We start from the raw sequence: 21891 nt of genomic DNA, 5'->3' as shown, positions 1-21891 counted from the left end.
GGTTTGCCTTTACTTCCCAAACCTTATCCTATATGAATGAGTGTATATGTGTATGAGTGTGTGTAAATCTAATTGCCATTTCAGATACTGTACAACTTGCCACTTTACCAGTTCCTGGAAATCTCACCCTTTCTGTTCACTTTAGTGTATGATGTAGTTATTGATTTTAAATTTTATTTTTATTTTTAAAAAATATTTATTTATTTATTCTAGAGAGAGAGCAGGGGAGGGGCAGAGGGAGAGGGAGAATCTACAGCAGACTCCCTGCTGAACAGGGAGACTAATGCTGGGCTCAATCTCACGATCCTGAGATCATGACCTGAGCCGAAATCAAGAGTCCATCACTTAACTAACAGCCATCCCGTCACTCCTGACTTAATATGTTAAAATAGAATGTTTCCAAGACAGGTTATGTTCCCTGTTATAATGTGTTCATCTTAAAGCATAAACTACTAGTAGTATTGAAGGCATGTGTTCAGAACTAATTGTGTAGCATTTGGTTGCTTCTTTTTCAGGGAAACTTCTAAAAGCAGAGTATATCCTGAGCAGTCTAATAAGCAACAACGGAGCGACGGGTAAGGTGCTTTCCTATCTTACAACCACTCTCACCTGTGGTCCTACCGGAGTTCTAGTTTAAAAGGAACTGAATGACCTCATAGTTACTGTACACTAGACATCTCCAGAACTACCTGGAAGTTGGGTAACAAATCATTTAAACCTTCAGATATCTTGCCTGAATTTCTGGGCATTAAATCCAACAAGTTTCCCACTAAGTTGAACAAAACTTCCAGTAGACTTTTAATCCCAGTGTGCCTGGATCCAAGGTTCCCAAGCTCCTTGAAACTTAGAGACATTTCCAGTGGGGAGGCACTTTGGTATACAGATATTGGCCATACACCCCTCATTTTGTGGCCACCATCACTAACCTATGGTATGCATACTTACCATCTTCCACACCACACACATACACATACACACACACACACACTGGGATTAAAAGCTGGGGAGAAAACAGAGAAGGTGACGTGACATAGAACCAAGGAGGGTATAATAATGAATTTGACTCTATTTTTGGTGTTTGACCACTGACAGTTTTCAGGCCCCAGCCTACCCCCAACCCTATTGTCCCACAACTGGGCAGGCTGGCATTTGGGGGTGTTGTTTTTTGGTTTGTTTTAAACCAAGTCATCAGTAAACCAAGCGTAGCTTGTGGGAGATTTTACCCCAGCCCCACACACCCTAATCACAATAAAAACCAAAGCCACTTACCCCACTTTACTCACGTCAAATGGACCAGCTTGGGTGCCTGCCTGCTCTCCTCAGAAAGGCTCCTTATATGAATACAAAACCTTTTCATACCTTCTCGGAGTGCATGTGCAGCCATCAGTCTCGACCTCCAAACCAATTTTGGGTGTACTGGAAGGAGGAGCTGGCCTCTCCAGGAACCAGAGGGAAGCAGACCCCAGGCAGAGGTAACAGCAAGAGACAGCCCCCATGATAAGGCACACAAACGAAGTCAGTCTGGCAGGACATAGTCAGTTGGGAGAGTTGGAGACCAGACAGGAGTTCATTTCTGTGAAGCCTTATAGGTTACAGCCAGGACTTGGGACCTTTCCCTAAATGCAGAGAAAAGATCATCTCTCGAATCTGGATCACATGTGCTCATGACGGCTTCTGTGAAAATACTTTCATTTCACCAGGCTATTTCCTTGATAATTCAAAGCTAAACTAACTATCTATCTATCTATCTATCTATCTATTTAAAATATAAATATATTTGTTTATTTAATAAGAAATAAATATAATAAATAAAAATAATAAATAAATTTAAGTTCATTTATTTATTTTTATTTTTTTCCTCTCTTTTGTCGTAGGTACCTGGCTGTACAGAAATGAAAGCGACAAGGTCCTGGTGCAGTCAGTCTGCATACAGATCAGAGGGCAAATTCTGCAAAAGCTAGGTACGGTCATCAAACATTCGCACCTCTTGGGGCTCATTTACAAAGGCTGGCTGCGAGAGTTTACTGTGGAATTTTCTTCATGTATCTGGTTACCATTGCTAATCCCCACTTTGCTGAGTTTCCTTATTGAGAAGAAAATGACATTTAAGATCCCAGGAGTGTTATGAACATTAATAGAACAATATATTTTCTGTTGAGTTTTGTTCAAGAAATACGTAGTTGTATAATGTGATGTGAGCCCCAGGGTTCTCCGTGTTATCTCTGGCCCCTGATTTTCAGTTCTATGGGCCTCCGTGTGCTAGAGTGACACCTTATTCTACACCACCCTGACACCTTACCCATTCATTCCTCCAAGGGCATTCCTGAGCTTGTCAAACAAAATTTATAGAATGCTAACTGTGCTTTAAAATGCATGGCCACGCCCCTGCTGTTTAGAGCCCAGCAAGCCTGAGCGCTCTGCCAATAGTCCAGGAGAGGGCTTCTAGCACTGTGCCCACAGACAGAGCAACCTGAACATGGGGGTTTGGGGGTGTGGTCTCAAGGAGGGGTCTGAGGAGGGAGGGGCACAGGGCAGAAGCTCTGCTATAGGCTGGAGAGAGGAGGGAAGGAGATTTGCTAGGAGGAAGGAAGGAGCCCCTGCCCCCCCCCCCCCCCCCCCCCCCGCCGCCGTGGGCTTCTTAGCCTATCCCAAAGCCCTTTCCTCACCTAAATGCAGAAGACTTTAAAAAAACAACAAAAAGGAAGAATAAGAAGGAGCTGCAGGTGCTGAAATAAATTTGCAAACTAAAGTGTTTGAAAAAAATAAATTTTTTAAAGGTTTTGTTTATTTGACAGAGAGAGACACAGCAAGAGAGGCAACACAAGCAGGGGGAGTGGGAGAGGAAGAAAGAGGCTTCTTGCTGAGCAGGAAGCCCAATGCGGGGCTCAATCCAGGACCCTGGGATCATGACCTGAGCTGAAGGCAGATAGTTAATGACTGAGCCACCCAGGCACCCCAAGTGTTTGAAAATTTTTAACATAGAATGGTAATTAGTTTTCTTATAAATAATGGAATTGATTTTATATACATAAAATCAACAGTAAAAATTATATATATAATATATATAATTTATAATTTTTACTGTTTCTCTGTGAAAGGGAAGAATTATCTGTATTAAACTAACTGGAAATATAGGTTGCTGTTTTTCCAGCAGATTGTTATCTGCTGATTGCTATCAATATAATTCAGTCTCAAGTTTTCCTAACAGGAGCCAATGAGTCTTCTTTCTGTATTAATTTTCAAAGGTATTTTCTTTTTTTTATTATTAACATATGATGTATTATTTGTTTCAGAGGTACAGGTCTATGATTCATCAGTCTTACAGAATTCACAGCACTCATCATAGCACATATCCTCCCCAGGGTCCATCATCAAAGGTATTTTCTTTCACAATACATAGATACTGGCAGTTTGTCCCGTCTCCCCTCTTTTTCCAGGGATGTGGTATGAAGCAGCAGAGCTAATCTGGACCTCCATCATAGGATATTTGACACTTCCCCAGCCAGATAGAAAGGTGGTGTATCTAGTGCTTATTTTTTTCTTTTCCTACATTTGTCTTTGGGTGACTATCTCTTTATGGCACAGTTCAGTGTATCATTTGTCAAGTTTATTGGTTCTGTTTTTATTGATTCTGCGAGGGCATAGGACCAGGGACATTTGGTTACCTTCCTCTTGTGTCTTGCCCTGCCCCCACTCACAGCTAGACTCCTGACATATATTTAGTGTTTCTGCATTCATTTCTATCTATCTGTCTATTTATTTATTTATTTATTTATTTCTATGACCCATTCATCTCTTTATTTGAGCATGGACTTAGTTTTTACCTGATTCCACAGCAAAGTTGAGGTGGCCACGTTGATTATATGTAAAGTCATTTTCCTTGAGTCAGTGGACAGGCTTCCATTCCATGCTCCATTTGTTTCTGGGGCATCTTTATCCAAGAAATCGAGAGGCAACACTTGCTTTCCTACTTGATGTTTCCTTCTCTGTGCGTCTGTGGGAATGTTTTCCTTGTTAACTGGAGCAACGGGTCATCTCATTTCCCTGAGCAGTACCAGCAGTGCCGCTGCCTACAGTCTGTCTACGACACAGACAGAATGGGACACAAGGACTCTGGCTTGAGCCAATTCTTTAGGCCTAACAGTCTGGAGAAGTTAGGGTTGAGAGTCCAGTAAAGCTCAACTAGGAAACAGTTGTGCTCACCTTAGGTCTGTGTCTTCAGGATGTGATGATCTTTCGAGCCCTGCGGCATCTGTTTAGAAGTATTTCCACTGTCGGAATAACAATCACAGTAAGAATAAGAAGAGCAGCCACAGTAGTTCATGTGGGGAACTGATTGTTGCCTTCAGGCCCTGAGAGGCGAGCAGAGATTGACCACGAATTCCTAATCTGTGTTTTGTTTGTTTGTTTCCTACAGGGTATTTCCACATCACTAGGTATACTGGCAGACATCTTCGTTTCCATGAGCAAAAACGATTATGAGAAGTTTAAAAACAATCCGCAGATTAACTTGGTAATTATCACATGTCACAACCGGGGTGCAGAGTGGCCTCCCCTAACAAAACTGCCAACATTTTTGGTGCTTGGTGCATCAGTCTCATTCTCGCTCCAGGCATCAGGGAGCACAAGTGTCTCCCCCCTTCGAGTCACGTGAACAATCCTGGGGACAATTTCTATGGTGTCCTATTTGGCTATATTATCTTAGCATCTAGCACAGTACTAGACATACAAGGTTACTAAAAAAAAAAATGACGAGTGAATGAATGAATATTAAATATCATCGGGGCGATAAATGCTTTGAATCCCACTGATCTTCCAAATCATCACAGAATTCCACTTCCACACTTGGGCTATCTCAGTGTTAAGGTAAAAGGGTAACAGTTTTAAAGATTTTATTTTGTTAAGTAAGCTCTACACCCAACCTGGGGCTTGAAATTAAAACCCTGAGATCAAGAGTTGCATGCCCTACTGACTGAGCCAGCCAGGTGCCCCTAAGGGGTAATAATTTTAAAACTCTCCTGAACCTCTGTTCAAATCAGAGCCTCAGTCACTTATCAAGGTTCTTATCCTTAATAGCAATGATTACTAATATTTATGTATTCCTTTACAACTCAATATGTAGGAGCTACATAAAACCCCATAAGATGGGTAGAGCAAAATGTATTATTCCCATTTTAGAGGGAAAAAAACTGAGGTCCAGAGAAACTAAATGAGCTCTATAGTTTGCACACCCAGTAAGAAAGAATACTAGGAGAAGAACCAAGGTTTCCGGTCAGTCTAGAACATTAGCATAAACACCGAACTGCTCTCCTGCTCAGCACTGGTATTGAGAGTTTTAATATTACATGAAGATTACTATTTTTATTAAATACTAAAGTGACAATAAATAGTAACTGTATTTAATAGTAATGAGTGTAGCATAAGAACACACACAGCTTGCCGCTGGCGATCTGAGTCTTAGCAAAATGTTGCTTTTGCTGTCAGACCAACACACATGAAAATGGTTATATCCCTTGTTCAGCGAAGTTATCTTTGATGATTGTTGAAAATTATAAACTACCGGGGTACCTGGCTGAGTATGTGACTCCTGATCTCAGAGTCTGGAGTTCACGGCCCACAGGGGAGATAGAGCTTACTTAAAAAACAAACAAACAAACAAAACTATTAATTTTTTTAAAAATTGCAAATTTCCTCCCCACCCTGAACCTCCTTGTGACCCCTTCCTGCTTTATTTTTCTCTGGAACACTTATCACCACGTCAGGCACTATGCATCTTACTTGTTTTGTGTATTGACTAACCCCCTCCCCTCAATAGGAAGTGAGGTTATTACAGCTTCACTGTCTGCTATCTCCGTGCCTAGAACAGTATTTCTAGGAAGAATGAATGAGTCTTAATTGCTGTGAAATCATACATTAAAAGGCTCTTTGCCAAGAACAGTGCAGGAATCATCAGCTAATCTGACTGCAAGATATGCAGCTTCTGTGAACAAAGACTTGCACGATCCTCCAGAGAAACTTGTGTCGGTTATTTTGTACAGGCAGGCATTGTGAATTTTGGCCCACGTTAGGCCCTCTCTGGGGAGCAAAGGGTGTGTGACGGGATTGTGTATGGGCACAGGGAGAGAGGGCGCTCAAACCCTCGGGTCTTTGGAGCTACTTCACTCTTTCTTCGCACTATTCCGAAATAGTTGTGATGAGGGGCAGAGTGTCGCTCAGAATCCTGAAACAAAAGCAAAGGCATTTCAGAGCCTGCGTTTTGCTAATGGATAAATGATTGTCAATACAACGTTTTGTCTCCTATTTTCTCATAGGGTTTGCTGAAGGAGTTTGACCACCATTTGCTCTCAGCTGCAGAAGCTTGCAAACTGGCCACTGCCTTCAGTCCCTACACACCCCTCTTTGTGCTCTCAGCAGTGGTAAGCAGGGGGCAGCCCCTCCACCACCAAATTCTGCCCAGTGAGGGAAGTAACCAGCGAGAGGGAAAAGTCTAACCCGAAGTGGGCTTTGTGCACATCTTTAGATAATTATGATCAGGCCTTGTGTATGGAAGGGTTTTATCAGTCAGAGTAGTAACATCATGGTGAAGGCGGAATTAATTCAGCCTGAGGGTATGATGTTGTCTGCCTTAGACCAAGAGTTCCCAAGCACATCAGAATTGCCCAAGGAAGGATGCCTGGATGGCTCAGTGGGTTGAGCCTCTGCCTTCGGCTCAGGTCATGACCTCAGGGTCCTGGGATCGAGCCCCTAATTGGGCTCTCTGCTTGGAGAGAAGCCGTCTTCTCCCTCTTCTCCCTCTCTCTCTCTGCCTACTTGTGATCTCTGTCAAGTAAATAAATAAAATCCTTAAAAAAAAAAAAAAAAAAGAATTGCCCAAGGAGTCTTTTCAAAATGCACATTCCTGATCCACCCGACATCCACTAAATGCAAATCTCTGGGACTGATACTAGAAATCTTTCATTTTGAAATACTGCCCTGGTGCACAGAGAGCTTTGGAAGCTGCTACTCTATGATTTTGACTACTATTAAATAAATGGTGCCTTTGTATATGGTAGCCTTATTTACACAGAGAAAATTACTATGTTCATGTCCCATGTATAGAATCTCTTTGCTAAAACTAACAACAGAAGTAACAGCAACAACAATTTTATAATCTTTGATCAAAAATATCAGGCCTGAGTCTCCTGGCTGGTTCAGTCAGAGTAGCGTGTAACTCTTGATCACTGGGTCATGAGTTTGAACTCCACCTTGGGTATAGAGATTACTAAAATAAATAAATTAATAAATAAATAAACTTTAAAAAAAAAGAAGTATCAGGCCTACAGCAAGATGGTAGCTCGAGCTAATTTCTTACCCCCTCATGCCAACCAATCACATACAACCCAGTCCCTTCTCCCGATTCACCAAAAATACTTTGGGTCCTTGACTCAAGACTTGATTGTGTATTTTCCTTAGAATATCTGTGGCGTGTGTTTATTTTCCTATAATACTTCTAATGACTGTCCTCCAGGAATGAAGTTTTTCCTGATTCAATTCCAGTTTCTAATTCAATGTCTGATTTTGTATTTGGTATTTTCCTCAGAACATCCGTGGCACATGCTTATTGTCCTATAGTAGTTCTGATGACTGTCCTCCAGAAATGAAAAATTCATATCTGTATGAAGCCAAAGAGGCCTTCGAAATTGGCCTCCTCACCAAGAGATATGACGAACCAGCCGCTGGAAAACAAGAGCTTCATAGTCTTCTCAAAGCTGCTTTCGGCCTGACCACAGTGCACCAAAGACTCTACGGGGAGACCGAGATGGTCCGCGTAGCCAGTCAGCTCTGTAATAAAGCTATGGGAAAGCTGTACAGTTTCAGTACTTCCTCTGGAAGTCAGGAGAGAGAAGCTCTCTCTCAGCAGATCTTGTCTATTATAACCCAGGTGAAGGATCATTTACAAATTCAAGGCTTCTTAAAATTAGATGACAAGTCTTATGTTCCAGAGAGTTTCAAGCATGGGTTGGATAAACCCATCTTGCGTGGGCATGTGGATTTCCAAAAAATCCTTGGAGCCTATTCACAGCACCACACTTCAGTGTGTGAAGTATTTGAAAGCTCTTGTGGAAACAACAAAAATCAACAGAAAGATGCAAAAACCAGAGTCTGTATCACTACTCTAAAAACGGAGACAAAAAACGTAGATACTGTGAGTACTACCGAAGACAAATCACATTTTCAAAAAGCCATGGTAATATCGTCCTCCCGAATGGCTAAGAATAGTCAGGAGACACTCAGGAGGATAAGAGGGAAAAACTGGACCCATTCTGATGCATTTCGAGTCTCCTTGGATCAAGATGTAGAGGCTGAGGTTGAGTCACCAGACCACAGTTATGGTGAAGGAGCTGTTTTGGACAAGTCTCTGAGTGACAGCCATTGCTCTAGTTGTTGGAGCAAGTTATCAGGGGCTAGTTCTTCTACAAGCTGGGAGAAAGTGGATTATATAGATGATAGGCCAACCAGAAAAGAGCCTTGCAAAGAAGAACATCTTGTGGATACTCAGTGTTCCACTGCCCTGTCTGAAGAGCTAGAGATCAATGAGGAAAGCAGAGCTGTACATCCACTGTCTTCAGAACTTCATGGTCTCTCTCTCCAAGTGTCCAAGGATGACAGTTTAGAGTCTTCTCAAAGTCAGCAACACAAACACATGCCCTTGACAACCTTCTGTCCTCATAACACAACAGCCATATTCTTGGCCTCTGGTGCAGGGCTGTTAGAAGGAGCTCTAGAAGGTGTGCAGAAAGTCAGAAACATGGGATCCAGAAACACTTCTGGTCATCCCAGTCCCTCGGTTGGTTCTGCTTCTTTGTCCTCTTCTGATTCTGGTCCACCCAAGAACATAGCCACATACCCTTTGGTCCGAGAAGAAAGCTTTGAACTAACTGAACTTCCAGAAATCAACTGCGATGATGAAGACAGGCATGGGGAAGAAATCAAAAGAGGCACAGGCCTTACATTCAAAGACAGCTCCTCCTGGATTGACCCAGAAGGAGAAACAGAGGAAAAAGAGGAGGATACACCCTTACACTCTCACATAGCCGTGGAGGTGTCGCTGGGCAAAAGTTCTGTGACAGCATGTAGCTCTTCCACTCTTCATTGGCCTGTGCGAAATCCTGACTCAGAAAAGTGTGGCAGCTCAGTCAAAGAGCAGGACATTGACCCTGATGCCTCCACAGTGGATGAGGAGGGCCAGCTGCTGGACAGCACAGACGTTCACCCCACCAGTGGGTGTGGCTCTTCTAGCCTATTTGTTCTGAGGCAGCCGCGTGATCAGGGGGCTGAGACCCCCGGTCCATCTGTAAGCAGTAACATTGCCTTCCCTGATTTTAGCAAGGACTGCACTACCACAGAGGAAGGAAACAAACCAGGAAACACACTAAATTGCAGCCAGAACTCCAGCTCATCCTCACCATGGTGGTTGAAATCACCTGCATTTTCCAGCGGTTCTTCTGAGAGGGAAACCTCATGGTCCTTTCTGAATTCCAGTGGAAGTTCTTTTGTTTCATTGCCAGGAATGATAAGGCAAGAGATCCTAGAGGCTCGAACCCTACACTCTGATGATTTTGAAAAGCTCTTGGCAGGGGTGAGGCATGAGTGGCTGTTACAGAGACTGGAGAATACAGGAGTTTTTAAGCCCAATCAACTCCACCAAGCACACAGTGAGTACAACCTTTTTGGTAGGTAGAGCCTTGGGAAGCCTCTGTGTACGGTTGGGGTCCTCTGAAGAGCTTGATGTGTAGATCACTTAAAACTCATGAAAGACACAGACCCCTCTTACACTTTGTGAATATACAGAAAAATATGTACTTTGGGGGTTTCCCTCACTCTTGGTGTGGTGGACGCTAATGGTCGCAAAGACTAGAGGCTTATTCAGGCCACCTCATATGTTGGGGGCTTGCTGTGAAGACACACAAGGCAGTAAGGGAGACAAGAATCTTACAGGACCAAGGGACAGTCATCAGTCGGGGTTTAAAAAAGCTCAGCATCTGTCTTTTCCATGGATTCTCATTACCAACCAGCTGATTTCTGTTTTTCCCCATTCAGATTCTAGGGGGCAGAGTTTGACCTAGTTAAACATCACTCTTCTTCAGGGCAGAGATTTTCACACCTGTCCGCAAGGGTTGAGCAAGTGCCCTCTACTATTGCAATCAGCAATTCCTTCTTGCTTATGGAACAGCCCAGTGTCACTTACCATAGCAGGGAGTCTGGGTTGGGGCCATCCGGTAGTCAATGTGTCTATTACAGCTTAGAAGTGGTGGAGAGGCGGGGAAGGAGACAAAAGATGGTTCCTCTCTTGGGGAGCCTGGGTAGTTGGTTAAGTGTCCAACCCTTGATTTCAGCTCAGGTCGTGATCTCAGGGTCCTAGGTTCTAGCACCCTGTGGAGCACAGCATCAGGGTCCATACTCAGTGGGAAGTCTGCTGGAAGATTCTCTCTCTCCCTCTCCCTCTCCCCTTCTCTCCACTCACTCACTCTCTCTCTTTATCTCTTTCTCTCATGTAATCAATCAATCAATCAATCAATAGAGTAGTAGTTTTCAATCTTGTCATCATATAAGAATCCCTAGGGGTGGGGGAGCTTTTTAAAATTTCCAGTGCCTCACCCCAGAGTGTCCAATCTAATGAGTCTGTGGTTTGGATCCAGGCATCAGTATTTTTTAAGAGCTCTTTAAAAAAAAAAAAAAAAGATTTTATTTATTTGAGAGAGAAAATGAGAGAGATAGAGCATGAGAAGAGGGAGGGTCAGAGGGAGAAGCAGACTCCCTGCCAAGCAGGGAGCCTGCTGCGGGACTTGATTCCAGGACTCCAGGATTATGACTGGAGCCAAAGGCAGTCACTTAACCAAATGGGCCACCCAGGCACCCTTAAGAGCTCTTCAGTAAGTTTTTATAAAGACAATGTCAGTCACTTCTGTTCAAAGTATTCCAGTGCTTTTCCTGATGCCTTGAAGTCACACTAAGATACAGATCAGTTTTCACAAAAAGAAGTGAAATGCTACTCTAGTAGGGTCTCCCTATTCACTATTCCCTTTCTAGGGATTCTGTAGGTTCAGAATCACATTTCTTAGAGTTAGGCAACCCTTTATTGTTACGCCTATGTGCCAGTTTGTGGGTAAAAAGCCACATGTACGTGATCTCAGACCCAGTAGGGGAATATTATTATCCCCAGTGTACAGATAAGAAAAACAGAGGAAGCACAAAACAAATTATACATTCCTCCGTCTTGCTTCCCCCAGTTCACTGCCTTTCCTATGGATGTGTGCAAGCAGCTCGCCTTCTGTTTCCATCCCCAGCTTCTCTGACTGAGTGACCCAACCCTGGCTACTATCTTCCCCAGCCTCCAGCCATCTCCCGCCCCAGACCCAGACCCGTGAGTTTATCTTACTTGAAGTATTTTTCTCTCCTGAGTCACCTGTACCTTCACCCATTATCAGGACCTAGATGCAGGAGGTCCTTGTTCACATCATTTCAACTGGGATCCCAAAATGTTGCATTTCTTCTCAGAGTTCATGTCTTTTCCCTCTAAGAAATGCTTTCTTACTTGCCCTGTTCTGCCTTTCCTTAAGGTGGAGACAGTTTTTTGCTTTTCCTTCTTATCTTTTCCTTCTTCAATTGAGTAGAATTGAATTGTATGGTAGCTATATTTTGTCAAGTAATTCCTGGACTTTCCCAGCTTAAACAGAACAAGTAAGAGAAAATTAAGGTGCACTTTAATAGATAACCATGGTTTCTGGAGTTGCCAGGAGTCTCTGAGGGAAAGTTATTTCGTTTATTTCTATCTATATGGTCTGGTACCAGTCGTAGGTCCCAGGTTCCCCAGATAATTAGCAGAAAAATGCAAGCATATATCACTCTTCCAAGATGGTCTCTGGGGCTTTGCTGCTTAAAAAGACTTTCTTTCCCACTATTTTCAGACAAAAACTGGCCTTATCTTAATCCCTCACCATCACAAGCAAAAGATTTTGTGAATCTTCGTTACATTTGCAAAGCTTTAGTTTATTGTACTTCACTAACTTTGCAGTAGTAGTCATAGAAGAGGCTGAAATTTGAGAAAACATCTAAAGAAACTGAAGATATCAGGCAATTTGGATTAGGATCTGTGTCGCTTCAACTTTATTCATAAATTATAACAAACTTTGAAAATAACATCCATTTTTATCTTCTCTTTTTTTCCAGATGCTCTTTTATTAAAATACTCTAAAAAATCAGAACTATGGACAGCCCAAGAAACTGTTGTATATTTGGGGGACTACCTGAATGTGAGGAAGAAAGGCAGACAAAGAAATGCTTTTTGGGTTCATTATCTTCATCAGGAAGAAACTCTGGGGAGGTATTTCTTTAAAACATCTATACTTATAATGCAAAATGGGCTAATTATGCCTTTCTGTTACTTAATCACTTATGTGATTTTGAAAGAGCCAGAAAAGTTGGCCACAATGTATATTTTCAGATCCCTACTCCTTTCTCCTCATTAACTGACAGTAGTTACCACACACTGAACAACATTATGTCAGCCATTTTACATAGATGTACATGATGTCAAACCTCTCAGGGAGACATTGCTATCCCCACTGTACAGATAAGAAAAATGGAGTTTCTGACTGTATGGCAGGGCAGAGAGCCTCAAACACTCCCACTAAAAATGCTGGCAAGAAGTCTAGTTCAACTATGAAAACTACACTTATATGTAAATAAACAGTCTGCAGAAAAGGTAGGAAACTCCTTTGAGGCTAGGGATGAGGCATTTTTGGAGGTATAAGTGCATACTGAGCCCTTGAGACACCTCCTGTAGACATTCTGAGTGGGGTAGAATGAGATGGCAGCTAGTGACCAAAGTTACACGTGTAAGGGAGTGTTTAGAGATCATCCATATAAAACAGGGATGCAGGAATGGCTACATCTTTAAGGAGAAACTTATATTTAAAAAAAACAAAAAACAAAAAACAAAAAAAAACAAGGGGCACCTGGGTAGCTCAGTGGGTTAAAGCTTCAGGTCATGATCTCAGGGTTCTGGGATAGAGCCCCGCATCGGGCTCTCTGCTCATCAGGGAAACTGCTTCCTCCTCTCTCTCTGCCTGCCTTTCTGTGATCTTTGTCTGTCAAATAAATAAATAAAATCTTTTAAAAAATTAAATTAAAAAATAAATAAAATAAACAAAAAACAAAACAAACAAACAAACAAACAAACAAAAAACCCCAAGCTCCTGGGTGGCTCAGCTTCTTAAGTGTCCAACTCTTGATTTCGGCTGAGGTCATGATTGATCTCAGGGTCATGAGATAGAGCCCCATGTCCGTTTTCTTGTTCATCAAGCAGTCTGCTGGAGATTCTCCCTCTCCATCTGCTCCTCCTCTGGCTCTCTCTCCCTCTCAAATAAATAAATAAATCTTTATTTTTAAAAAAAATCCCACTGGGGTAAAACACCCAGAAAATTTTTTGTTTGGCCTTAGTTCTGGATGACAACTTCAAGCAAAAACTCACCTGAGAAATAGTCACCACAAGTGGTCCGCATTAGGTTTGAGGCCTAATTTTATATCATCTGTGTATTTAAAAAGACCTATAAGACAAGAATTTTAAGATGGACCCTGTTCTTTATCCAAATCTAAATAATGTAAGAAATAAATAGGAAGAGAAGAAATGAGAGAGAGTGAGAAATTGGGTGATTCTTAAACAATGGAAGTATATTTCTTGAAAAGGTTGTTGTTGATAATAATAATAATAATAATAATAATAATAATAATAGGAACATGTAAATCTACTTACCAAGTATATATGTGCCAAGCCTTATGTTAAGTAATTTATATACTAATTTAATTGATCATCACAAAACACTACGAGGCAAATATTATTATCCCCATTTTACAGATGAGGGAACTGAGGCATAGAGATATTAAGAAACTTGCCCCACATCACACATCCAAGCGATGAAGCTGTGTGTTATGCGTTGAATGAGTTTTTTAACAGCTCTGTACCTCCAGCCTCAAATTCATATGTTGAAGTCCTAACCCATAGTACTCAGACTGTGATCTTATTGAAAGAGAGTCGTTGCAGTTATAATTAGATAAGATGAGGTCATTTTGGAATAGGGTGGGCCACTCATTCTCTCTTATAAAAAGGAAATTTGGAGACCTGTGCAAGGAGAATGCATGTCAGATTGTAGTTATGTTGCCACAGAGCAGAAACCACCAGAAGCCAGGAGGGAGGACTGGAAAACATCCTTCTCTAGTGGCTTCAGAGGGAACATGGCCCTGCCGACATCTTGTTCTTGGACTTCCGGGCTCCAGAACTGTGAGAGAACCCATTTCTGTTGTTTAAGTCACTCAATTTATGGCTCTTGGTTATAGTAGCCCTAAGAAATTAATACAGCAGGATGTGTCATAGGATCTGAAATGGGAAATGAAAGAGAGAATAAGAAATGTGAAAGATGAAAAGAGAGGATCCAACGTATATCTGATCCGAAAAAGATAACAGATCAAATAGAAAAGAATTACTATTTAAATAGATAATACTTGGGGCACCTGGGTGGCTCAGTGGGATAAAGCCTCTGCCTTCGGCTCAGGTCATGATCCCAGGGTCCTGGGATCGAGCCCCGCATCGGGCTCTCTGCTCAGCGGAGAGCCTGCTTCCCTTCCTCTCTCTCTCTCCCTCTGCCTACTTGTGATCTCTCTCTCTGTGCCAAATAAATAAATAAAATCTTTAAAAAAAATAAAAATAAAAAATAAATAGATAATACCTGATAATTTCCCAGAATTGCCAAAATACATTAATCTTCAAATAGAGGAGTCATAGTAAATCCTAAGTAGGATAGAAGAGGAGGGAAGAAACTAGGAAGGCAGGCAGGCAATCATAAATCCACTTCTAGCTACATAGCAGTGAAACTTTAGAACACCAAGGTTAAAGAAATAATCTTAAAAGTTGTCAATGAAAAAAGAGTTTACTGCTAACAAATCCTTACTAAAGAAAAATGATCCCAACAAAATAGCATAAGATGCCAGAAAGAATGGACCTCTGTCCCCAGATTGATGATCCTCTACCTAGGACTGGAGGTCCTCTGACAGAATGTTTGGGAACGGTTCCAGTACCAGGGTTTGCTCAAAGTTCTGAATGGATTCAAAGCTACTGCAAGCCGAGCGGTCTGTCCATAGCAGAAACGCTGGATTAACCCTGTTAGGCAACTGCTCCTCTGCTGGCTGCTTTCTGATGCCTTAGAGTTTCCTCCTCTGCAGCCTCCACTGTCAGATTTTCTTTTTTTTTTTTTTTTAAGATTTTATTTATTTATTTTTGAGAGAGTATGTGAGCAGGGAAAGGGGCAGAGGAAGAGGGAGAGAGAAAATCTCAAGCTGATTCTGCATTGAGTGCAGAGCCCATCACCGGGCTTGATCTCAGGACCCTGAGATCATGACCTGAGCCAAAACTAAGAGTTGGACACTTAACCAACTGAGCAACCCAGGTGCTCCTCAAATTTCCCTTCTGATCCTCAGGGGTCTGAATGGCCAAAACTTCAGCCAACTTGGATTTCATAATCTATTGGACTCGGTAATTTTGTTGTTGTTGTTAACATATAATGTATTATTTGTTTCAGTGATACAGGTCTGTGATTCATCAGTCTTACACAATTTACAGCACTCACCATAGCACATACCCTCCCCAGTGTCCATCACCCGGCCACCCCATCCCTCCCACTCCACTCCCTCCCAGCAGCCCTCAGTTTGTTTCCTGAAATTAAGAGTCTCTTATGGTTTGTCTCCCTCTCTGGTTTCATCTTGTTTCATTTTTCCCTCCCTTCCCCTATGATCCTCTGTCTTGTTTCTCAAATTCCTCATATCAGTGAGATCATATGATAATTGTCTCCCTCTGATTGACTTATTTCGCTTAGCGTAATACCCTCTAGTTCCATCCACGTCATTACAAATGGTAAGATTTCATTTTTTTTGATGGTGGACTCAGTAATTTCTGGAGAGCGTTTTCTCTAGTTGAGGTCTATAACTCTGACAATTCTCTTTGATTTTTGGAGGTCACTCTGGACACATGCAAATTCCTCATAAATTCACACTGGCTTATAGCAAATATAAACTCCAGTAAAGTGTGATAGTTACTGTTTTGCTCCTTTCAACACTTAATCATTTACTGCCCTCATATGTTGTCTCCAGCTATGCATAAGGCCTTGAAATATACAAATTCTATGTCACACTTTCTTCAAAACATTCAGGACTAGCACAGGACTACACACATAACAGGTGATGATGGAAACAAGTATTTGTACAGATGAAGTAATCACAAAAGAAAGGGATAGAGGAAGACTTCAGATTGATTAACTGACCTGCTTAAGGCCACGGTGCGGGTAGTAAAAGATCTGATTGCAGAGCCCGCACTTTCCAGTGTCCATCCTGGCTCCCTAGACTCGCCAAGGGGGGTTGGCCAACTGCTACAGTAACTGGACACTTGCTCTATAATCACCATCGTCCTGGGGCAGTGTATCAGAAAGTGTTCTTCAGGAAAACAGAACCAAGAAGATATATACGCATATAGACAAAGAGTTATTGTCAGGATTTGGCTTGCATGATGATAGAGACCAGGAAACCTCAAGCTCTGCAGTTGGCCAGCTGGAGACCCAGGAGAGCTAATGGTGTAGTTCCAGGTCAAAGGCCAATAGGCTCAAGACCAGGAAGAGCTGATGTTTCAGTTCAAGTCCAAAGGCAGGAAAAAACCAATGTCCCAGCTCAAAGGCAGTGTGACAGGCGGAATTCTCTTCACTTGGGAGAAGGTCATTCTTTTCATTCTATTTTTTTGTCTTTCAACTGATTAGATTAGGCCCATCCACATGAGAGGGAGCAATCTGCTTTACTTAGTCTGTTGATTTAAGTGTGAAATTTATACCAAAATAACCTCACCAAAACAGCCAGAATTATGGTTGATCAAATATCAGGGCACCCTATGGCCAAGTCAAGATAGCACATAACATTAGCCGTCACCATCAGCCAACGTGAATTATGTTCTCATGTTCAGGAGGCTCTTACAAAATTATTTGAGTCATGAAATAAGAAGGGATAGTTAATATTGACTGTCCAAGGTGGAGAAAGAGTAATGTCTTTTAAGAATTTTTACATCTCTCCTTTCGTCTCTGCTCTCTTCCTCTGTGATAAGATCACTTTTGCATTTCTTTTGTATGGTTTTTTCCTCTGGTCATAGATATGTTGGGAAAGAATATAAGGAGCAGAAGGGGCTCTGGCACCACTTCACTGATGTGGAACGGCAAATGACTGCACAGCACTACGTGACAGAATTTAACAAGAGACTTTACGAACAAAAGATTCCAACACAGATATTCTATATCCCATCCACATTATTACTGGTAAGATTAAAGAGGGCAAGTGTTTCGTTCAACAGGTCTATGCGTACATATTTGCTTACGCCCAATAAACTCAGTTACCAGACTCCCTCAACTGCTTCATCTTCTTCATCTACTTAGGGAGATGTGTAAGAACTATGACCTTCTAGACCCTGAACACATAATTTGGATCTTCCAAGTCACCCTGTTAAGTCTGGTGTCTGGTCCCACATGGTCAAGTGAGCTTTTTTTGTATCCTTTCTTTGTGTACTGCCTGTACTTTCAAAGAGAGAAGAAGGACCCTAAGATGATACGGAGTACAAATTATCCCCTCAACAACCTGATGCATGAATTCACTATTTTACATCTGTTAGTCCCCACCCCTGGCAGCCAAGGAATTACCAAGTCATAGTTTAAACACCTTTAGTAAGGAAAAATAATTATTCCCTTTTCACTTTCAAACAATTCTACGTGTTAGGAAGTTCTTAGATCTAGCCCAAAGGTGTCTTCGTCTGATTTCTACCTATGAATTGCAACTCCACCTTCTGGGGTCATTGAGCCCAATCTGTTTTTACTATACTATCTCTTTAAATATAGAAAAACACTGACTTTTCTCTTATTTGGGTGAAGAATATCCTGCTTTCCCAAATATGTTGGATCCTTGGCTCATTCATACCTAAAGATTTTTTTTTTTTTTATGTTGGCCAAAGACATTTTTTGACCCATATTTTGTTACAACCAATTACAGCTATCATCCATTTTTCACTTTCTTTATGTCAAGCACTATGCCAGGCATTTAACACATCAACTCTAACCTTTGAAACAACTTGACAAAAGAGATTATACCCACAAATGTTTGAACTGCTATTCCAGCCCAGCATTCTAGGCCATGATTTATCTCCATGACAAGCTAGCTCTCTACAGTAGGTCACTTTATGGCCTCATTTTTATGTGAGTATTTTAATAAAAGAATAAAAGTTATTTTAGGTTCCATTATATGCCACATAAAATGTTAGGCACTTTACATGCATTTTTCTCATTTAATTTTTTTTAACAGTGCTATAAGGTCGTTATTATTACAGTATCTGCTTTACAGATGAGCAGACCAAAACCTCCGGAAGTAACAGAGCTCCTAAGCGGCAAAGCCTAGGTTCAAAGTGAGGTCTACCCAAGCCCAAAGCCTGTGGCCTTCCTAGTCATTATGGTCTCCCATTTCTATTTTTCAGATTTTGGAAGGCAAGACAATAAAGGGATGTATCAGTGTGGAACCTTACATACTGGGAGAATTTGTGAAGTTATCAAATAACGCAAAAGTGGTTAAAACAGAATACAAAGCCACAGAATATGGATTGGCTTATGGCCATTTTTCCTACGAGTTTTCTAATCATAGAGATGTTGTAGTCGATTTACAAGGTATGTGAAATTGGGATTTTTAAATTTTTAGTGTTATTCATATGTAAACATGAGGTCTTGTAACTAGCTCTTCCAGTCATTATTTAATTTAATAGACTGTTCAGGGCCTAAATAGACTGCTATTTATAATTCAATTGATTGATTTTACTGTATGTAGCAAATGATGTCTGGAAAAAATGTCTAAAGTGTCTACAAGGGTCTAAAGTGTCACAAAATCAGTGAGATCTGGCTCACATTCTGCTGGGCTCAATTCTAGAGCAAATCCTTTTTTTTTTATTTCATTTAAGTATATTTGAATGATGTAGGTTTTTTAATATTGCATGCTTTAATATGTGGAAAGACTTTCCACTCGTTCTTTTCTTCAGTCCTTTATCTTTATTACAAGTGTGACATTAGGTTTCATAATGGGGTCATCATGAAATAGAAAGTTGTGTGCACTCGAATCTGACTTTTAAAAAAATCTCTGCATTTATATTTGAATTTTATTTCAGTTCATCTAGTATTTTATTTACCGGAATTATTAGCCAATACTCTTCATTTAAATGATAAATGAGTTTTCTTATAACTGTTTTTAGTAATGATTCTATGACCATTCTCCAAGATTTTCTCTATCCCCCTTCCATAGCATTTATCATCAGTCTCTATCACATTATGTATTTTACTTATTTATATTGCTTATTAATCTGTCCCACTTCACCAGTATGTTAGCTCAATGAGTATAGTGATTTTTTACTTATTGCTTAATTCCCAGTACTCAAAACAGTGTCTTGTATACTGTGTATGCTCGATAAATACTTGCTAAATGAACAGATGAATTAATGGGTTAGGCACTAAAGCAACTTATGAATCGTGAAATGTTCAATATATTGTTATCTCCGTAATTAAACTAAGTGCATTTTTTTGCTAATTCCTTGAAAATTGGTGGTCTAGGTATGTCATATTTGACAAATTTAATTGTCCAATGTTCAGTTTCCCTTCTTAAACCAGTAATTGGAATACACAATACCAAATCCCTTAACAGAAACTTATTAAACATAAACTTTAGTATAACCAAGTTTTTAAAGTATCTCTCTAAATAAATACATTTTATTTTTCTGAAATACTTTACTGACCTTTATAAAGGATTTAATTCTCAGACATATGTATTTCTTTTTTAGGTTGGGTGACTGGGAATGGAAAAGGGCTCATCTATCTGACAGATCCCCAGATTCACTCTGTTGATCAGAATGATGTCACAACCAATTTTGGAAAGAAAGGAATTTTTTACTTTTTTAATCACCAGCATGTGAAATGTAATGAAATATGCCATCGTCTTTCTCTGACAAGACCTTCAGTTGAGAAACCAAATAATTCATAGACTCGCTGGCGTGGTAATGGGATAGGCTTAGTGCTCCTTACATGTGTGGGGTCCTGCCCTCTTTCCAGGCACACACAGTATGGCACAGCCCATCCCCTTGGGCTTAGGCAGGACCATGGGACTAGTTCTAGCCAATGATGTGAGACGAATTGTTGAATATCAATTTCAGGCCCTTATTTAATTGCCAGTGCAAGCGGAGTTACTTTCCTTCCACCACAATGAGCAGAATATGTCAGGAGATAGCTGCTTATCAGTGTTAAGCCCTGCAGTGAGGGCAACCTGAAAAAGTCCCCACCGGATCCATCGTGGACACAAAACAGATGAGAAATAAACTTTTGTGGCTTAAGCCATTGAGATTTTGGAGTTTTCTGGTCAGTATCTATCAACGATGGTACTATGGGTGTTTTTCCTATCGATTTAGGAGTTTTCCGTATGTATTAAAGAGTTCAGGACAGGGTGCCTGGGTGGCTCACTGGGTTAAGCCTCTGCCTTCAGCTCAGGTCATGATCTCTGTGTCCTGGGATTGAGCCCCGCATCAGGCTCTCTGCCCAGCAGGGAGTCTGCTTCACCCTCTCTCTGCCTACTTGTGATCTCTCTCTGTCAAATAAATAAATAAATTTTTTTTAAAAAAAGAAGAACTCTTTAAAAAAAAGAGAGAGAGTTCAAGACATTGTGATATGAGTTCCTGTTGTTTTCTGTTTGTCTTCTGACATTTAACTTCGTATGAATTTTTTTTTCCTTGCAGAATTTACTTTATACAGTTGAATTCATTCATCTTTTATTTTATGGTTTCTAGGTTCTAGGTTCTATGTAGATCCTCCTCCCACGAGTTTCTTTATTTTTAGAGTACGTTTCTAGTACGTTTACATTTACAAAAGGTCTGAGGGAAGAATGGTGCATTGTAAGAGGCACGACAGTCCACTCCTTGCGCCACACACATCTGCTTCTTCACACGCGTGTGGGGAGCAGCTCATCCACCGTCTTGTTAAAAGAAATTTAGAAAAAAGATACTGGTGAGGTATTCCCTTACCGAGGTTAGTCTTTGGGGACATAGCTGATTTTCATTCTTTCCCTCCTCCACTATTCAGTCTAACTTTCCCTCATTCGGAGTTATTACTTCAGCAAGTCTTGGTGGCTGATCTGGTAAGATTCAGACCTCCTATGTGCGGTTTCTGCTTACTTGATAGTTAGAACTTTCCCAGTTTGGGTTACAGGGCAAGTCCGTCCACAGCTGCGGCTGTGGAAGTGAGAACCGTATAGATCTCCTGCTGTGGGGGTGCGGTTAACCCACACTCCAGCTCTGAGCCCTCCTGATCACAGTGAAGTCATGCACCGCCCCCCACACCCACGCATGCTCTCAGCCAATGACTCAGCAAGGCCAGGAAATCCAGGCTCCGAATACTTCAGACAGGTGGCTGTACACAACATCTTCCCAGTGGCCTGAGAAAAAGCTTCTTAACACTCTGTTGCTGTTTGACACTCTTCCTTCCCAGTCCTCCTTTGCCTTCTTTCACTGGTACCACACCTGCATATCCCTCTTCCCACCCCTTGGCCTTTAGAGTCATTTCTCCCAACAAATATCTCGTGTGTCTAATCCCTTTCAGGCATCTGCTTCCTGAACAACCCAAACCAACAAAAAAGTTTCTTAAAGAAATGGAAAAAACTTCATCCTATTAACAGAGGAAAACTTGTATCATTCCCAAAGATGCAAAAAAAGGGCATTTAATAAAATGAAAATCAATTCACGGTAGAAAGCTCTCT

General features: G+C 41.2%; 1 protein-coding gene across 1 annotated transcript in view; it reads left to right on the top strand.

The window, feature by feature from the left end:
- LOC111154331 (alpha kinase 1) overlaps nucleotides 1-20609 on the top strand; it is a 116993-nt gene extending 96384 nt beyond the window's left edge. The window contains exons 6-15 of the mRNA XM_022513873.1: nucleotides 516-575; nucleotides 1875-1961; nucleotides 3438-3514; nucleotides 4418-4513; nucleotides 6312-6416; nucleotides 7580-9695; nucleotides 12211-12364; nucleotides 17222-17384; nucleotides 18587-18773; nucleotides 19931-20609. Of these exons, the coding sequence (XP_022369581.1) occupies nucleotides 516-575; nucleotides 1875-1961; nucleotides 3438-3514; nucleotides 4418-4513; nucleotides 6312-6416; nucleotides 7580-9695; nucleotides 12211-12364; nucleotides 17222-17384; nucleotides 18587-18773; nucleotides 19931-20130 (3245 nt within the window). The 3' untranslated portion in view covers nucleotides 20131-20609. The remainder of the gene's footprint in view (nucleotides 1-515; nucleotides 576-1874; nucleotides 1962-3437; nucleotides 3515-4417; nucleotides 4514-6311; nucleotides 6417-7579; nucleotides 9696-12210; nucleotides 12365-17221; nucleotides 17385-18586; nucleotides 18774-19930) is intronic.
- Nucleotides 20610-21891: the final 1282 nt, after the last annotated feature.

Source organism: Enhydra lutris, unplaced genomic scaffold (genome assembly GCF_002288905.1).
Source record: "Enhydra lutris kenyoni isolate GAN:26980312 unplaced genomic scaffold, ASM228890v2 scaffoldscaffold3, whole genome shotgun sequence".
Taxonomy (NCBI): domain Eukaryota; kingdom Metazoa; phylum Chordata; class Mammalia; order Carnivora; family Mustelidae; genus Enhydra; species Enhydra lutris.
Note: the sequence above shows the minus strand (reverse complement) of the source record. Positions and strands in the feature narration are given on the sequence as shown.